Raw genomic sequence first — 15,038 nt, forward strand, 5'->3', positions numbered from 1 at the left:
GGGGATCACTGCCCAATAAATTCAGTACTTATCGCTATTGATGTCATCAAGATGTAACCAAGGGCGTTTAGAAGGAACAGAGAAAATGTCAATAATCTGAACTGCCTGGTGCTTGTAGAAACAGTTCTTGCGAGTCATCGTGGTAGCTGGTTTTGGTTTTAGAAAAAGCAGAAACTGCAGAAAAACTGTTCCAAATGGTCGTGAAGACGTGATAGGCTTCTGTAATTTCAGGGAGAAAAATCGGAAAATCATGTAACATATGACTGTTGATAGCTGCAAGAGGAACAAATGCTTTCCATCCTGAAACACTTCGTACCATCAGTGTTTCAACAGCTCCTATTTAGACATTAAAAAGAAGACATTTTTTATTATGATTTCTTGGGCTCTGATCAGCAATGTAGAAAAAGCAAGCAGGAGAGTATGGTTGCTTATCCTTCCTTCTTGTTTCCTTTTGCTCTTAAATTCTTGAAAGGTCGTAAAATAGCGAAATAAAAAAGCCACTGAAGCGTATTTTTGTTAACTTTATCTTCTGAACATTAAACATTGTTTCAAATTTCTTACGGTACATAAAATGTTTTGCCTTGCTGTATCATGTGTACAGAACTTCAAAAAGTAAATGCGACAGCTCAGAAAACGTAATGGATGTGTAATAACAGCTCTTTAGATCTCCTGTTTTTAGCATAGCATCTTTCTGTTCCCAAAGGTGCTTTTAACATGATATCTAAAGCTATTTCTGAAGTCATTTATTTTTGCATGGTGATAGGTCTTATTTTGTAATTAGCCCATGCTTCTATCTTGCTGAAGTGTGTGAGCCCCCCTGAAATGTTTAGTCCTCATCAATCCCCTTTTTTTTGTTTCCCTTCCAAAGGCATCCACCCCGATAACTCCCATTTCACAGATGCAGCACATCCCAGCTGCCTTCAGCACCTTCTACGAAAACATTTGGAAATAGTTGCATTGGAACAGAGCTCAGCTCTTTCTGTTGGGCATTTTCAACACAAAGAAGTTTCTCCTGTTTGCCTTAAATTCATCCAGCACATGAATTTCAGCAGATGGTTTTTAACCACATTTGCCCCACATCCTGTCACCGCCGGCCACCGCGGCGCTGCGAAAGGGCTGCCAGCAGCAGGAGACCTGGCCTGCCCCACTGAGCTGGAGTTTGGGCAGGCAGGAGTTGCTAGATCATGATTTAGTCTATTTGGGGTGTCTCCAGTGTGCACAGACACGATTTGCTGTGATGCGAAGTGGCGCGAGCGCAGAGGGAATGGCGGCGTGGCTGGCGCTCGTTAATCTGCTGTCATTTGCATATATGCAATGCAGTGAGGTTAACAGGATTTCCCTGATGCCCTGTCAGCAGCAGCAAAGGGGTTGGTTTCCTCCAGTGTGTCAAGCAGGTTGCTGTTAATCAGTCACTGTTGGACTTTTTGTGCCAGCTCCTCTGCTCACCCTGCTGCTCTGTCCACAGGAGCAGCTGCAGCAGGGAGGGGCTTCAGGTACCAGCACGGGTCCAAAAAAGCTCCAGGGGTAAAAAGAATAAATTTTAATATTCAGTGCAAAGTTTTATCCCCCTTGTGTCTTCATATGCCAGCACAAAGGGAAGTTTGAAGGCATGAATGATGCCTTAACTTTAGATTTCATGGCCACAGGGTAAGAAACACGTGGCTGCACCCAGTCCCTTGGGGTGGCAAAGGGGAAGCTGGGGAGTGGCTCCACATCCAGCAGGGGCAGTGAGGCTATGGCATTAGTAAATGAGGTTTATGAACCTTACCCTCATGCATTAACAACCCTGGATACCCAGCTCTTTGCATACAAAATTCCTTGGAATGTGACCAAGTCAGTACCCACTGACAGTGGGTGCAGGGCCAAAATGAGCAGTTGTGTTGGGACCCTCCTTGAGTGGCCTGGAAGTGGAAGGAAGCTTGTAAGCAAAGGCATGGTGAAAAGCTTGATAAATAAGATGATGTGAAACTGAATCACTGCATAGAGATGAATCAAAATTATAAAATCAATAGGTATCGATCTGTATATATCACACAAATAACTGTGCCTGAAGAGGTGCCCAGATTTAACATGCTGATTATAGGGCAGTCAGTGGGAATAACTTGAGATCTGAAGAGCTATTACGTTTTAGTTGTTCAGTGCTGCAGCTGAAGCTGACAATATCGTTGCTGAAGTCTCTTTTAAATTTTTTCCTGCTTGAAGTTCTTGGTAACAAGTATATTTAATCAACAAACCAGAAGCGAAGAACAGATTTTTGGCTTACAAAATACTCTTGAGCCATCTAAAGCTGGAATCCAAACACTACAAATTCTTCTAAAAATATACATCTTTCATTTTAACTTCCATTTGCTTTTACTACTGGCCTCACTCATGCAAGCCAAGGTCACTGCACTTCAGATGTGTCTGCTGGACACTTGGCTGCTGACTGGAGTAGCAATGAATCACCTGGAACAACCTCATCCATGGCCACCACACTCTTCGTGTGGCTGGTTGGAAATCAGATCAACAAGGTCTTTGTTATACCCTGTTCGTATAAACCCCATTTCTGTTATTATTTTTGTACCCCTTAAACTGGTGGAGGTGCACTCTTTCAAAAGCAAAAGGATTTACTGGAGTTTTGGGGGTTTTGGTCAATCTTTGCCTCTGGCATTGACCTTCCTCCTCCTTTCCCATCCGTGGATGCACTGAGGAAGGAAGGATGTGCTTAACTCAGTGTGGGGAGTAGCTGTCCTTATTACTGCTTTCTTCAAGGTTACTGTCATGTTCTTTTTTCCCAAATTTTGTCTCCTAAACTCGGGGTAAATACAAACCTAAGAGATGTGTTAAAAGGCTTCAGATCAGTTACTTGTCATACACAGGCAGGCACAGGTTGAATCTGCTGCAGAATTACTTCCCATCTTTATTCATGGATTGAGAATGTTCATTTTCCTTTGCTGGATTAGATTGGCTGCGTAGATTTCTGGGCATATAAATGATATTTTGGAATGAAACCCTCACATTTTATAAATCATTCAAACCAATTCAGTTTCTTCTTTTCATTGAAGTATTTCCCAGTCCACAGCAACCTTGATCTAAACCTACTGTTTTCCATTTGAGACAAAATTAATGGATTTATTTAGAGAATGAAATAATTAAGTAATTCTGAAGTGCTAATGAGCCCTCATAACTCCCACTTTTATCTTTTATGGCCCTGTTAAATGCACCACAAGCTCTAGGGAAAATTGTGGTCATTCATATCGTGACAGATATTCTTGCTTTATCACCCAAGCTGACAGACGTCCTTCGTGCAACACACAACTGCCTTGAGCTTCTGTTCTGTTCTGAGTGCCTGGCAGGACAGCTTCTAGCTCCCATTTATTTCTGGAGGGCTCACAAATATAGCACTAAAATACTGTGCTCCAGCCCCCTGGTCCTGGAGCTGAAGGCAGTGGGAGGATCCAGGACTGACTTTTGTCCGGAGCTGGAGCAGCTCCTCCATCTACAGCCCTGGGACAGCCCAGGACTGGTCTGAGTGCCCTGTCTGACCCCAGGAGGGACAGGAATCTTGTGTGGAAATGGGACTCTGGGTTGATCCACACTTCTGGCCACCAGTTCAGCCCCAAGGTAGCCAATGCTCTCATGTCAGTGCTGTGTTCAGGACTTGGAGCTGCTGCTGTTTCCCTGGGGAATGTGTGACAACCCTGATCTCCTTATGACTCCTTGAAAAGAGATGAGCACCTTCCTCAGCCAAAACATCCTGCAACAGCTCCTCAACCCAGTGGATCTCTTGGATTGTCCCATGTGAGCATTACAGCACAGGGAAGCAAGAGGAAAGAAATGATCTTTACTGCTGCATTTACTGTACTGGATTCTCAGCAGGACAGATCATGCAGCCTCTGAAATCCTTCCTGGTGGAAACACATCTGTTCTTAACATGTTGCCTCATTTTGCTTCTATGGACCCAAAAAAAACTGTGGCTGAGCACAGGCCCATTCCCTGCTGCTTCTTGCAGCCACTCAGCGAGGCTCAGGAGCACACAGTGGGGCTGGGGCAGTTTCTCCCCCTCTCCCTGCTGGGGATCATGATCCATCTCATGCTCAGCACTTGCATGATTGCTGGGGGACTCCTAGCAACAAGACTCCACACCATGAACTCCGTTTCACATTTCTGCCACAAAAGTCAAAGCTAGAGTTTGACGTATCCTCCCCAAAACTGCTCCTGTAGGAGGAGCTTTCATTTATGGCACCAATCAGCACAATGTGCTTACATTTAAAGATCTGTTCCAAAGTATCAACTGCTCATTTCCAAGGCTAAAATGTTTTCCTAGTTAAAAAAGGAGAGATAAAGTAGAATTTCTGCTACAGATGAGCCATATTAAAGCATGCAGACCTGTTTTAACTGGCAGTGACCAAGCAGACTCCCACTATTTATCCATGAGAAGCTGTAAGCACCAGCAGGCAGAGAGCAGTTTCTGTTCATTGCACTCAGAGAAAAGCAATAAAAAACAACTTCTCAATGAATGAAAATTATGTGAAAATATTGCATGAGAATCTGCCACTGATTTTCTCCATGAGCAGGACTCTGTATTCAATCTGTTAAAATAAAATGGTAATCTTCCCATCTGGCAACTTTTTATCCCATCCATGCCAAGTGTAAGATTTCAGGACAGAGTCTCAAGTTTATTATTTTTCTACTCACGAAGGGTCCTAGCTTCCACTGGACCTCTAGGTGCTGCTGTAATGCTAATAATACTAATATTCATAATTCTGCTAGTGGCAAATTCAGCCCAACATCTTAGGCTTAAATAAATTATATGGAAAAAAATTGTTATAAAAAGCTTCCATCCTCCTTCAGATTCTGCAGGTCATTTTGCATCTGCAAAACTCAGCTTGTGGATTGATACACATCTTATATGTTGTATCTTGGGAATGTTTTCTCTATGAATCTCACAAAAAGTCTGCAGTATGGCTTGTGGATTAAAAAAAAACCTCAAAAAACACAGAAAAAATGCCTGAAGCTGTACCACTCACCTCTTTCCTCCTTCACATGCATGCCCAACTGCTGCTTTTTTTTTTTCCTTCCCCTCTTTGTTTTATCAGTATGGTGCTAAATTACCAAGTTTGAAATTTCTTCAGCAAATAAGGGATGCATGCCAGAACACAAGTGCCCCGAGGGATCTGAGTCTTAGGGGAAAAAGCCCTTAATCTCCAAGTTTATAGGTAGCAGCACTTTCCTGAAATTGGAAAATGTTCAACTCATTTATGAAAGAAATCTGCCACAAGGATACGCTGATGTTCACAGCTATTTCATTAATAACCCATTGTGATCCATGGGTTATAGGACAGGTTTATTTGGACACCTGCATCAAATATATTCTCCCCCCTCCCTGCCCTGAATTTTCCCGATGAGCAAAAAAATTTTTTCAGAGCAAACCAGGTAGCTCTCAGGGTAAGATTTTTCCCAATGCATCAGGCACCTTTGCCCATGTGTGACTAATTTATGTGGAGCAGCACTTCTCCTGCACGCCCAGGTGGGCTGCTGTGCACGCACGGGGCCAGTGAAGCATTTACTGAGCACAGCCAGGGTGGGGGACACGAAGGGCTCTGCCCACCTGGGCTGGGGAGCCTGAGCCACTCACACAGGGCACTACTGCCCAAACACTTTATGGCTTAATCCCAGGGAGATCGCCCGAGTACGGGATAAGGATCAGCTTTGCATGTTCCTCCGCTGGCTGAATAAATTAACATTCCTGAATTTCAGTCCCTGGATTTGTCTACCAAGCATGACTTGAACCGTCGACGGGGATTTTAGTGTATTTATAGTTTCATCACAAGCCCGTAACAAAAAATTCTCCCTCTCCTAGGCACACGTAAATAATGTTTAACCCTGCCATCAGGGCTTGGCAAGGCAGATGTTCTGGAGGCACGGTGGATCCTCAGCCTGCCTTTAGCAGGGCATCTCTCTACTTGCAGGGAGAGCCTTGCAATAGGAGGAGGATTAATCATCGCTGTTAGAGCCCTCGCTTTCCTCCACAGCCTTCTCTTCCCGGGGATGATGAGTTAATTCAGCTGGAACAACGTTAGTTCATCAAGTTTTGTGGTTTATCTGAAAATCGAATGGCAGTAATTTCATATGGCAACCGACTTAATGCCCATTTAGTCCAGGTTTTAGACAACTCCGGTCGATGATCATAATGGGTTTAACACAAAACCTAGGAGGGATGAAACTGCAACATTGGGGCTTTCAGGCAGGTTTTCTGCCCTGCTGTAGAGCTGGGTGTGCAGGCTGTGTGCACGTGTGTTTCTGTGTGTAGGATGTGTATCCACTCCTTCTGAACCTCCCCCAGAACCATCCACACATGTGACACTTAAAACAGCAAATGCGAACCTGAAAATTTTAACATGAGTGTTTGACTTTTTATTGGGTGATAAATTGCTTCTTACTCTTATAAAGTCCACAGGTGTTTATGCCCACTCTCGCACGCCTAGTTAAAACTTTGGCTACAACAGGAATGCTTTGAAAATAGCCAGTCACTCCTAAAATTGATTATTAAAATAGAATTACCTGTTATGCATCACATTAATTCTTGTTGTGTAAAAGTTCTCTTGTTTAACCCCTTCAGTCTCTTTGGCCTCGTGCTTTCCTTGCTTCCATATTTTCTTCTTCATCCTTTTGGCTTGCAAATTTTGCTTTCAGATCATGAATAGTGCCTAAACCCAAATGGTTTCCCAGGACTTGCTCCCACACAACCTCCTTGCATGGCTCTTCACATGCCATGAGGGCTCTGGGACTGGAAGGAGTCTTCCAAAGGAGGCCCTCAAATTATCTGTCAAATGAGAAGGCTTGAAAATAAAAAAATTGGAAGAAATGGAGGGTTAATTGAACTTTGTTGAATTCTTATGCACATATGAATTAAGTCTGCAAAATCCTTGTATCGTCCTTCCTCCCTCCTGGATATTATGCCTTCTCAGGGACTATTTCTTAGGGATCTTCCATTTTTTAGGGCAGCTTCTGCTAAAAGTTGTGTTTTCAGGCAGAGAAGCAGCAGCTACATTGGGTGGGAGCTCTGGCCACCCCTCTGGACCCTCTGTTGGCTTCACAGGTCCCACTGCTCCATCTCCAGATGAGCATATCGTGGGAAGCAGAAGTGGGTACAAACCTGAGGGATTTATTCAGTTGTATTTCAACAAGGATGAATAAGAGAGTGATTAAAAAACCAAAACAGGTGCTTTTTTAGTCATGTTGGTAGGATTTGGAGGGCTATGCTCAAGGTCTTTTACTCTCTGAGTGGTTAAGAATGAAAAGAGCCTTCCAGGCTGCCCAGCACGCAGGGAAATGCAGAACAAGGGCATTGCCAGTGGAATTTCCCAGATTCTCCAGGATTTTGGCTCCCTTTCAAAACATGAGAAAGGTGAGGCACAGGAAAACACAGCTTCTGAGTGGACAGGAGGCCAACAGCCACATCAGTCAGCCTTGCCTTGCCCTGGCTCTCCTAGGTGCTAAGACAAGCTGGCTAATGTGCATTTCTCCCCAGACTTTCACCATAGCCAAACTCGTGCCAGACTCATGCAGCAGGGGCTGTCTCACCCTGTGGGGGCTGTAACCTCGAGTGTGAAAATGGCCCTGGCTGGATGTGAGGGCTTCCAGACTCTTTCTGTAATGGAAGTAATGAGCACTCCAAAGGAAAACAGCAACAGTCCTCAGCATCCAGTGCCACAGCACGGGCCTTGGCAGGGAAAGGTTTGGAGGAGGAAAGCATTGCAAGGAGTGTGCTCACTCCTTGCAGAGAGGGGGACCAGCAGCACTGCATCCCCCAGCATCAAATTTGGAGTGTGCTGTGAGGGCTGTGGCTTGTTTGCAGTAAGGCAAACATCTTGTCCTGCCACAAGGAAGGGTGTCTGCAGGATTTGCTCCCCAGGACAGGAGTAAAATCACCCAGGCAGTGATACCAGCCAATGACACATTTTTACATCTTCCTGATTGATGAAGTAGGTAAACCTGCTGAGATTTCCCTTCTACTGGTTTGCAGTAGCACCCAATACCCAAAAAGTTTCGGGCTCGAAGCCCAGTGGCATGGCTCAGTGTCTGCCAGAAAACTCCTTCCCACCAGGTGGCCCCTGCTTGAGGAGCGTGGGCATCACCAGCTGTGATGGCACCAACACCCACCCTCACCTTTGGAACGTGATGGAGACCCTGGCACACTGGGATACAGGACAGAAGGGCGCCGGTCTGCTGGGATCATTGACACCAGGATGAGAATACAGGGCTGGGCTGTCAAGCTCAGGCTGGGATATGAAGGAACTTGCTATTTTAGAGCCCACGTTTTAGTGGCAGAGGAGAAGTAGAGCCTTTCTGCTCAGCACTTGGGTAGCTGGCTCCTGCCAGCAGCAGCTGTGTGCTGTCACAGACCATAAGAGGGGGTGCAGCAGAGCTTGTGGGAGCACGGGGAGGGCTTCACCCACACCTGGACCCCACCACTACCGGGGTATCCCCCCGAGCATTCCCGATGGATTGTGCTGTGACTGCTCAGCAGTCAGGGAGAGCAGCCCAACCCACGCTCTGCCTCTGTGCAGGGCTGGGGCTGTGTGTGCTCCCCGAGCACAGCTCCGTCCCCACAGGCACAGCAGAGGTCCTTCAACTTTTTTATTGCCTGCACATGCACTGCTGTAACTTTTTTGCAAGGATACGGGTTTATTTTTTTTCCCCGAAGGCAGTAGGTACTTTTGGGGGGGGGTTGCAAGGGGGGAAATGTGTGTTTTTCTGCACTCCCCTCATTTCACACTGGTGAATGTCCCACTCTGCCTGGCTATGGCAGGGTGGGGAGGGCAGCTGTGGGGGTCCCTGACTCAGCGGGAGGTTCCAGGCTTCTCTGCCAAAACGGGACCCCCTCCACTGATGAGGTTGAGCCCCAGGGGTCCCTGGAGCCCTGTGCTGCCTTGGGGAAGGGGGTGCAGGGCACAGCACCGATCCCCCTGCATCCCACAGCCGGGCTGGGGGGAGGAAACCCACCCTCCAGCAGTGCCGGCAAAGCCAGTCTGACCCGAGCAAATGAAAATAATCAAAAGTAATTAGAAGCGTGCTGGACTGCTCCTCAGAGATCTGTGCGAGAGAATAAACATGCCGGAGCCCTCCAAGCCACTGCAAAGGCCCATGTCTGAGCTGTTAGGTGCCCTGACCTTGTCCACATAAAGACGTGATTTATGAAGTGCAGGGCACAGCAGCAGGGCTTCTGTCTTCTCCAGGAGAACCAAATTACTGAGGTGGAGATTAACATGCTTTCAGTTGGGCCCATTTCCAGACCAAGGGAAATTTCTTATTTACATTTTTTTACCTTTAATTTTCTCCTCCTCTCCCTCACTTGAAAAGTGCCTTTTGGCTGGGAGGGATGAGCCAGGCGGAGTGTCAGGGCAGGAGGGACAGCAGGGACAGAGTACTGATGTGGGGAGCACTGTGATGGCCACCCCACTCCTTCATCAAGTGCTGGAAATTATCTGACTCTTCCCCCTGAAATCAGCAGCAACACTCGTATTTTCACCTGTTTTGATTTTTCCTTTCAAGCAGATATCCACAACTCGGGGTGGGAGGAATTGACAAGCAGAAACTGTGTTGCCTTTCGTTCTTGTTGCTGTTTCCCAGGTCTGTCCTGGAGCATTCGGATATGTTAGGAAGCCGTTGTTTTCTGCGCGTTTGTTTCGCTTTGCTTTTCCTTTCCCTCTCCACGTTAATGCACTCACCCAATGTTTCAAACACTCATCACAGCGTTAGCCAGGATGCTCAGTGTTGTGTTTAGTCACCTTGAGATGTATAACATTAAACCCCTCTCAAAAAGGTGGTGGTGAAGCGGCTTGCCTACAAACGAAAGGATAATATAAAGCATAATACGGACATTTGCGGTATTTAAAAAATCACCAGTGACTTGTCTGATTTTCCCCCATTGTCCTCGGCAGCGTTTGGCCCCAGGAAGCCCATTAAACGTGGACAGTGCCGTTATTTCATCTGGCTGTGGCCGAGCTGCTTTGCTTTGCTTTAATGATGTGCTGGAATGCACGATGCCCATAGGGTCTCCATTAGAAGAACTTTTACTTCTGGGACGACCATGAAGTTAAAGGCTTAAAAGAGGCATCAGTTTACAGCCTGGTGGGAATTACTAGCAGACTGGAGTACTAACTCCTGACTGCTCCACTAATAGAGCGACTTGTTTTAAATAAACAATTGCCAACGGGACCCTGTGGAAATGTTTGGGCCTCTTGAAGCGCCCACCGAACCGTCTGAGGGGAGAGGGGAAAGGCGGCAAGAGACGTTTAAAAGATTTTTCGCTTGAAAGAAGAAATACATCGCCGAGTGTTGATGTGTGTATCCACATCCCCGCATCGGGATGTTGGAGGTCCCGACCGGCGGCGGGGCCAGGCTTGACCCCCCGCGCCTCCCAGCCCCGGCTCGGGGGCATGAGCCTTCCTCCCCCTCTTCTTCCTCCTCTGGGTTACCGCCGAACCGCTGGGAGCGCTGCATGATGGGCAACTATTAAAAAAAGGGGTTTTCCCCCCAAAAAAGGGGAGCGGCGGCCCCGCCGGCGCTGGGGGCGCGTCCCGCGGTGTCCCGGCGGCGAGCGCCACCCAGCGGCGGCGGGCGGCGCGGCGGGCGAGCCCCGGAGCGGGCCGGGCCCGGCCGCGCTCCGCCGGTACCGGGAGCCGCTTTTGTTTATCCACCGGCGTTTCCTCCCTTTGTGGCACGGCCGAGGGGGAGGGAAAGGGGGGGCTCCGGCTCCCTATCGGGGGCTCTGATCAGGCCGATGGGCTCGAGCAATCAGTTTCCCAGATTACTTGTATTTAATACACAATGCATCATAAAGCAAATCCCTCATCCTGACAGGGAGAAAATAGAACAGCTCATAGCGCGAGCCGGGCCAATTTATGGCTAAATTAAAAAAAAAAAAAAAAAAAAAAAAAAGGGAAAAAAAGAGAGAGAGAGGAAAAATAAGAAGGAAAAAAACCACCCCAACAATGGGGAGCGGAGGGAGGGCAGGAACCCACGGCCCCGCACACCGGGCGGGCTCCGGTTCCCAGGCCCGGGCGCTCTGGGAATCTCTCACCGGGTTTTCTGAGGTTAGTGACAAAGGATTTTTTTTTCTTTTTTTTTTCCTGTCCTACCTACCACCACTGCGTGCGGGTTTTGGTTTTTTTGTTTTTTGTTTTTTTTTTTTCCCCGTCTCTCTCCCCTCGGACAATAGCCATTATCTGAGCTAACAGGTCAATGTCACAGATAACGGGCCGCTGAGACGAATCCATCAGCATCTCCTGTCACTCGGCTTCTCGCCCTCCCCCCGCTCTCCTTCCCCGGCCCCTCTTGGCCCCCCAGGGAAGAAAAATTCACTTTTAGTCTGAAAAATATATCTGCGCTTAAAAAAAAAAAAAAAGCAAAAAAAAGTGGGTGGCACTTCTGTATGGTGCAATAAAAGATACAGCTCAGGCCTCTTATTTTTTCTTTTTCCCCTGCCCTCTTCCCAAAGCACATATTCAAGGATCTCTCCGTAGTTAGCCCGGGCTGTTCCAAACTTGGCGGGCGTTTGTGGCTTTGCGGCGCGGTTGGATTTCGGGTCCATTTAAGCCGGGAGAGCCCCGAGCCGGGGCAGCTGCGCTCCCCCGCGGGAGGGAGCGGGGCTCGGCCCCGCCGCCCCCGCCGGCAGGTAGAGCCCGGCCTCCCGCCGCTCCATTCATGGGATTCGTTACCAAAGAAATAAAGGGAGAAAAAAAATTAAAAAGTCGTTTAGGAAGCGGCGGCAAGCGGGGCGGTGGTTCCGCGGCACCGAACGGGGTCGTCGCGAAATTGGCCGAGGGAAAAAAAAAACCAAAAAACCAAGTTGCATTTCATTAAATATCGTTATTAATAACCAGAGTGACGCGATGACGGGAACAATTCGGGTAACGCGCCGGGCGCGCCAGCACCCGGAGCGCTGGGAGCAGCCGTCGGGGCGAGCGCGGCGCGGCTCCCGCTCGCCGCAGCCCCCGCTGCGGGGCGGCCGCGACGGCGCTCCGGGCTGCGGGCACCGGGGCGAGCGGCGGCCGCCAATAAATAGAGGCGAGCGGCGAGGGCCCGAGGCACCGCGCACCGCCGGCCCCGGGCGGGGGATGCGTCCGGGGGGGGCCGGCGGGGGCTGCCCCCGCGGGCTGCCGGTGAGCCCCCGCGGCGGGGCCGCTCCTCCGCGACCTGGCGGTGACCCCCGGCCGCGGGGCCGCTGTCGCTTTAAGCGCGCCGGGAGCGCCGCCGCCGCCGCCCCGGACGGGGGGGCCGGGGAGGAGGGGGGGGAAAAGGCGGCCGGAGCGGCCGGGGCTGCCCCGCTTTAAAGAGACAGTGCCCGAAAGGGGAGCGGCGGGAGGGCACGGCCCGACGGGGTGGGCGGGGAGGGGGGGCGGAGAGGGCCGCGCCGGGCCGGGCCGGGCCGGGCGCTGCCCGGGGGTGCGGCGGGGAAGCAGCGCCGCGGGCAAGCTGCGGGCGTGGGGAGGGGGAGAGCCGCCCGCCCGCCCGTCCGCCCTCCCACGCGCACTCACTTTTCTCCCATCCCCGGCGGAGAAGTGAAAGAAGTTTGTTTTGTTGAGCGGTGCGCTGTGGGGTTTGTTGTTGTTTTTCTTTTTCCTTTTTTTTTTCCTCCCTTTCCCCCCTTCCTTTCCCTGAAGAGGTTGTGTGGGTTCTGGGTGTTTTCTTTTTCTTCTTTTTTTTTTTTTCTTTTTCCTTTCCTCCCCCTTCCCCGATAACTTTTTTCGCACACGCCGCCCCAAAACTAGCCGATAAGACCAGGAGGGGCCGAAAGGGGACGGTGATGGCGAGCCGGCAGGAACCCGCCGAGCCCCGCCGCCGCTGAGCCCTCCGGGGCCAGCAGCCCCCGCCCGGGCCCCGCCGCCCCCCGCACATGGTGCAGCGCCCCGCGCCGCGCCCGCCGCTGCCCGGACCCCGACGGCCGCGGCCTTCGCCCGCGTTTAACGCCGAGATGTTGCCTCCAGCCGCTTGAAGGATATTTGTCCCTTTCCCCCCTCCCTGCCCCCGCGGGCTCCCGGCGACACAAGGTAAGAGCGGCGAGCGCGGCGGCGGCGCTGCCACGGCCCCGCGGGACGGGGCCGCTTTGCCCCGTCGGTGCCGCCGCCCCGCCGGCCTCGGGGCAGACCCCAGACGCCGGGGAGTGCGGGGTGAGCCCCCCTTCTCTCCTTGGGGCTTTCTCCGAAAGGGAAAATTACACGTCCCGTTCCCAAGAGCAGCCGGAGGTGCGGGCGGCGGGGCAGCGTGCGCGCCCGTGGGGACCGAGCTCGCCCGGCGCGGCCGCGGGGCTCTGCGGGGCTCTGCGGTGTTCGGGGCCTCCGGGCTGGGGGCGAGGTTTTCCACCTTCTCTTTTGGAGGAGAGGGCAGAGCCCGGTTCGGCGGGGCGATGCTCGGCTGCCCGCGGGCTGCGCGCACCCGCCGCACCCCCCGCCCCGCGGCCGGGCCCGATCGCGGCCCCGGGGGCGCGGGGGGTGACCGGGGCAGGTCCCGCGGGGACAGCGCGGGGCTCGATCGGGGACCGCCCAGGGTCCGGGCAGGGACTTCCGTGGGCTCCCGGTGAGCGGGCACCGGCAGCGCCGGCTCCGGCCGCGGCTCCAGGCGCTCCCCGGCGGGGCGCAGCCTCCCGAGCCCTTCGCTTTCGTTTGGGGCGTTTCAGGTTGTTTCCTTTATTTTGCTGTTAAAATGGGGTGGCTGCTGCCGGTGCCAAGGCGAAGTTGTTACAGTTTAGCAGTCAGCTCCCCGGGAAGCTGTGGGAAGTTTGGGATAGGCCGATGGTGAAGCTTGCAAATAATGATATTCCGTCCGCTGTAATGATTAGTAATTTGTCATAATATTAGAATAGAACATCGTCTTTAGCTTGTCCACGAGCAGTCTCATTATATTTGTTTATTGTCTGCATAATTGGAACCATTTATTGGTGTGTATTGAATACTGCCATGGTTTGCATGAGTGTTTACGTTGTTTTTCATTTATTCTCTTTATTTTGACATAAGAAGTTCTGTTATTTGCTTCGATTAAGGGGAGGGATTTAAGTGTTGCACAGGACTGTTTGGGAAGTGTAATATTAAAACGAGATAAATAACTCTGCCTACCAGATAAAGTTTGGTTCAGAGCAACAAATATAAAAATTCTAAATGAGTGCTGCAATCAATGTAAATCCTGAAACAAAACAGAAACCTTAAATGAAGCCAACACCATCTATTTTAATAATTTTTGTTATATTCTTGTCAGAGTCTTATTTAATTAAAATAATAATTTCAGACACAGTCATTGATGAATACATAGAAAATCAGGTGCCTCTTAAATTAACATAGTGTTTCATTGCAATAATTAGACAACATTTCGATTACTTGTAAATAATTGTCAAGACATTTTTCTGAACATTTGTTGTCTTTTTATTGTTATATATGTATTCTGACAGTTCCTAAAAAAAATCTCAGCAGGGAAACATATTTATGAATAAACACTTATTATTATTATTATTATTATTATTATTATTATTATTATTATTATTATTATTATTATTATTAGCTTGTTTATCTGGATACCTGTGATTTATCTTTTGATTAGATTACTCAGCCAGCAACAAAAAGATTTACTTTTTCATATTCTTCTTTTTAGATCTTGGATGAGTTTTGCAATGTGAAGTTCTGCATAGATGCCAGTCAACCAGATGTAGGAAACTGGCTCAAATATATCAAGTTTGCTGGATGCTACAATCAGCACAACCTTGTTGCATGTCAAATAAGTGATCAGGTACGTGGTGTTCACTTTCTGGACTTACTTTTTAAAGGAACTTTCAGGTGTCAATGGAAAAAAAAATAACAGCATTTCAGAACAGCTTTTGGCCTGTGTGCTGTTATGGCAAAAGATAAGGTACAGATGGAAATGCAGAATGGAATAATTTTGATTAGGGGCAGTAGGAAATATGAATTTTCAGTTTTACATATTGTTGTTCAATTCATGTATGAGTTTTTTTGCTCTTATATCTGATGAAATTCAGGGCTGCTTTCTAAGGGATACAAAGGCAT

The 15,038-nt window shown here is 49.4% G+C and overlaps 1 protein-coding gene across 6 annotated transcripts in view; it reads left to right on the top strand.

The window, feature by feature from the left end:
• The window catches only part of MECOM (MDS1 and EVI1 complex locus), a 325,153-nt gene that overhangs the window by 264,300 nt on the left and 45,815 nt on the right, over positions 1–15,038 (top strand). For 4 of the 6 annotated variants that reach the window (XM_084212357.1, XM_084212353.1, XM_084212354.1 and 1 more), the window contains one exon: positions 14,629–14,763. In XM_084212357.1, coding sequence (XP_084068483.1) covers positions 14,629–14,763 — 135 coding nt within the window. Of the gene's footprint in view, positions 1–11,039; positions 11,082–12,796; positions 13,038–14,628; positions 14,764–15,038 lie in introns of those variants that run through there. The other 2 variants (XM_084212356.1, XM_084212355.1) reach the window with 2 other exon arrangements.

The sequence above is a fragment of the Fringilla coelebs genome (assembly GCF_963513975.1).
Source record: "Fringilla coelebs genome assembly, chromosome: 10".
Classification (NCBI taxonomy): Eukaryota; Metazoa; Chordata; class Aves; order Passeriformes; family Fringillidae; genus Fringilla; species Fringilla coelebs.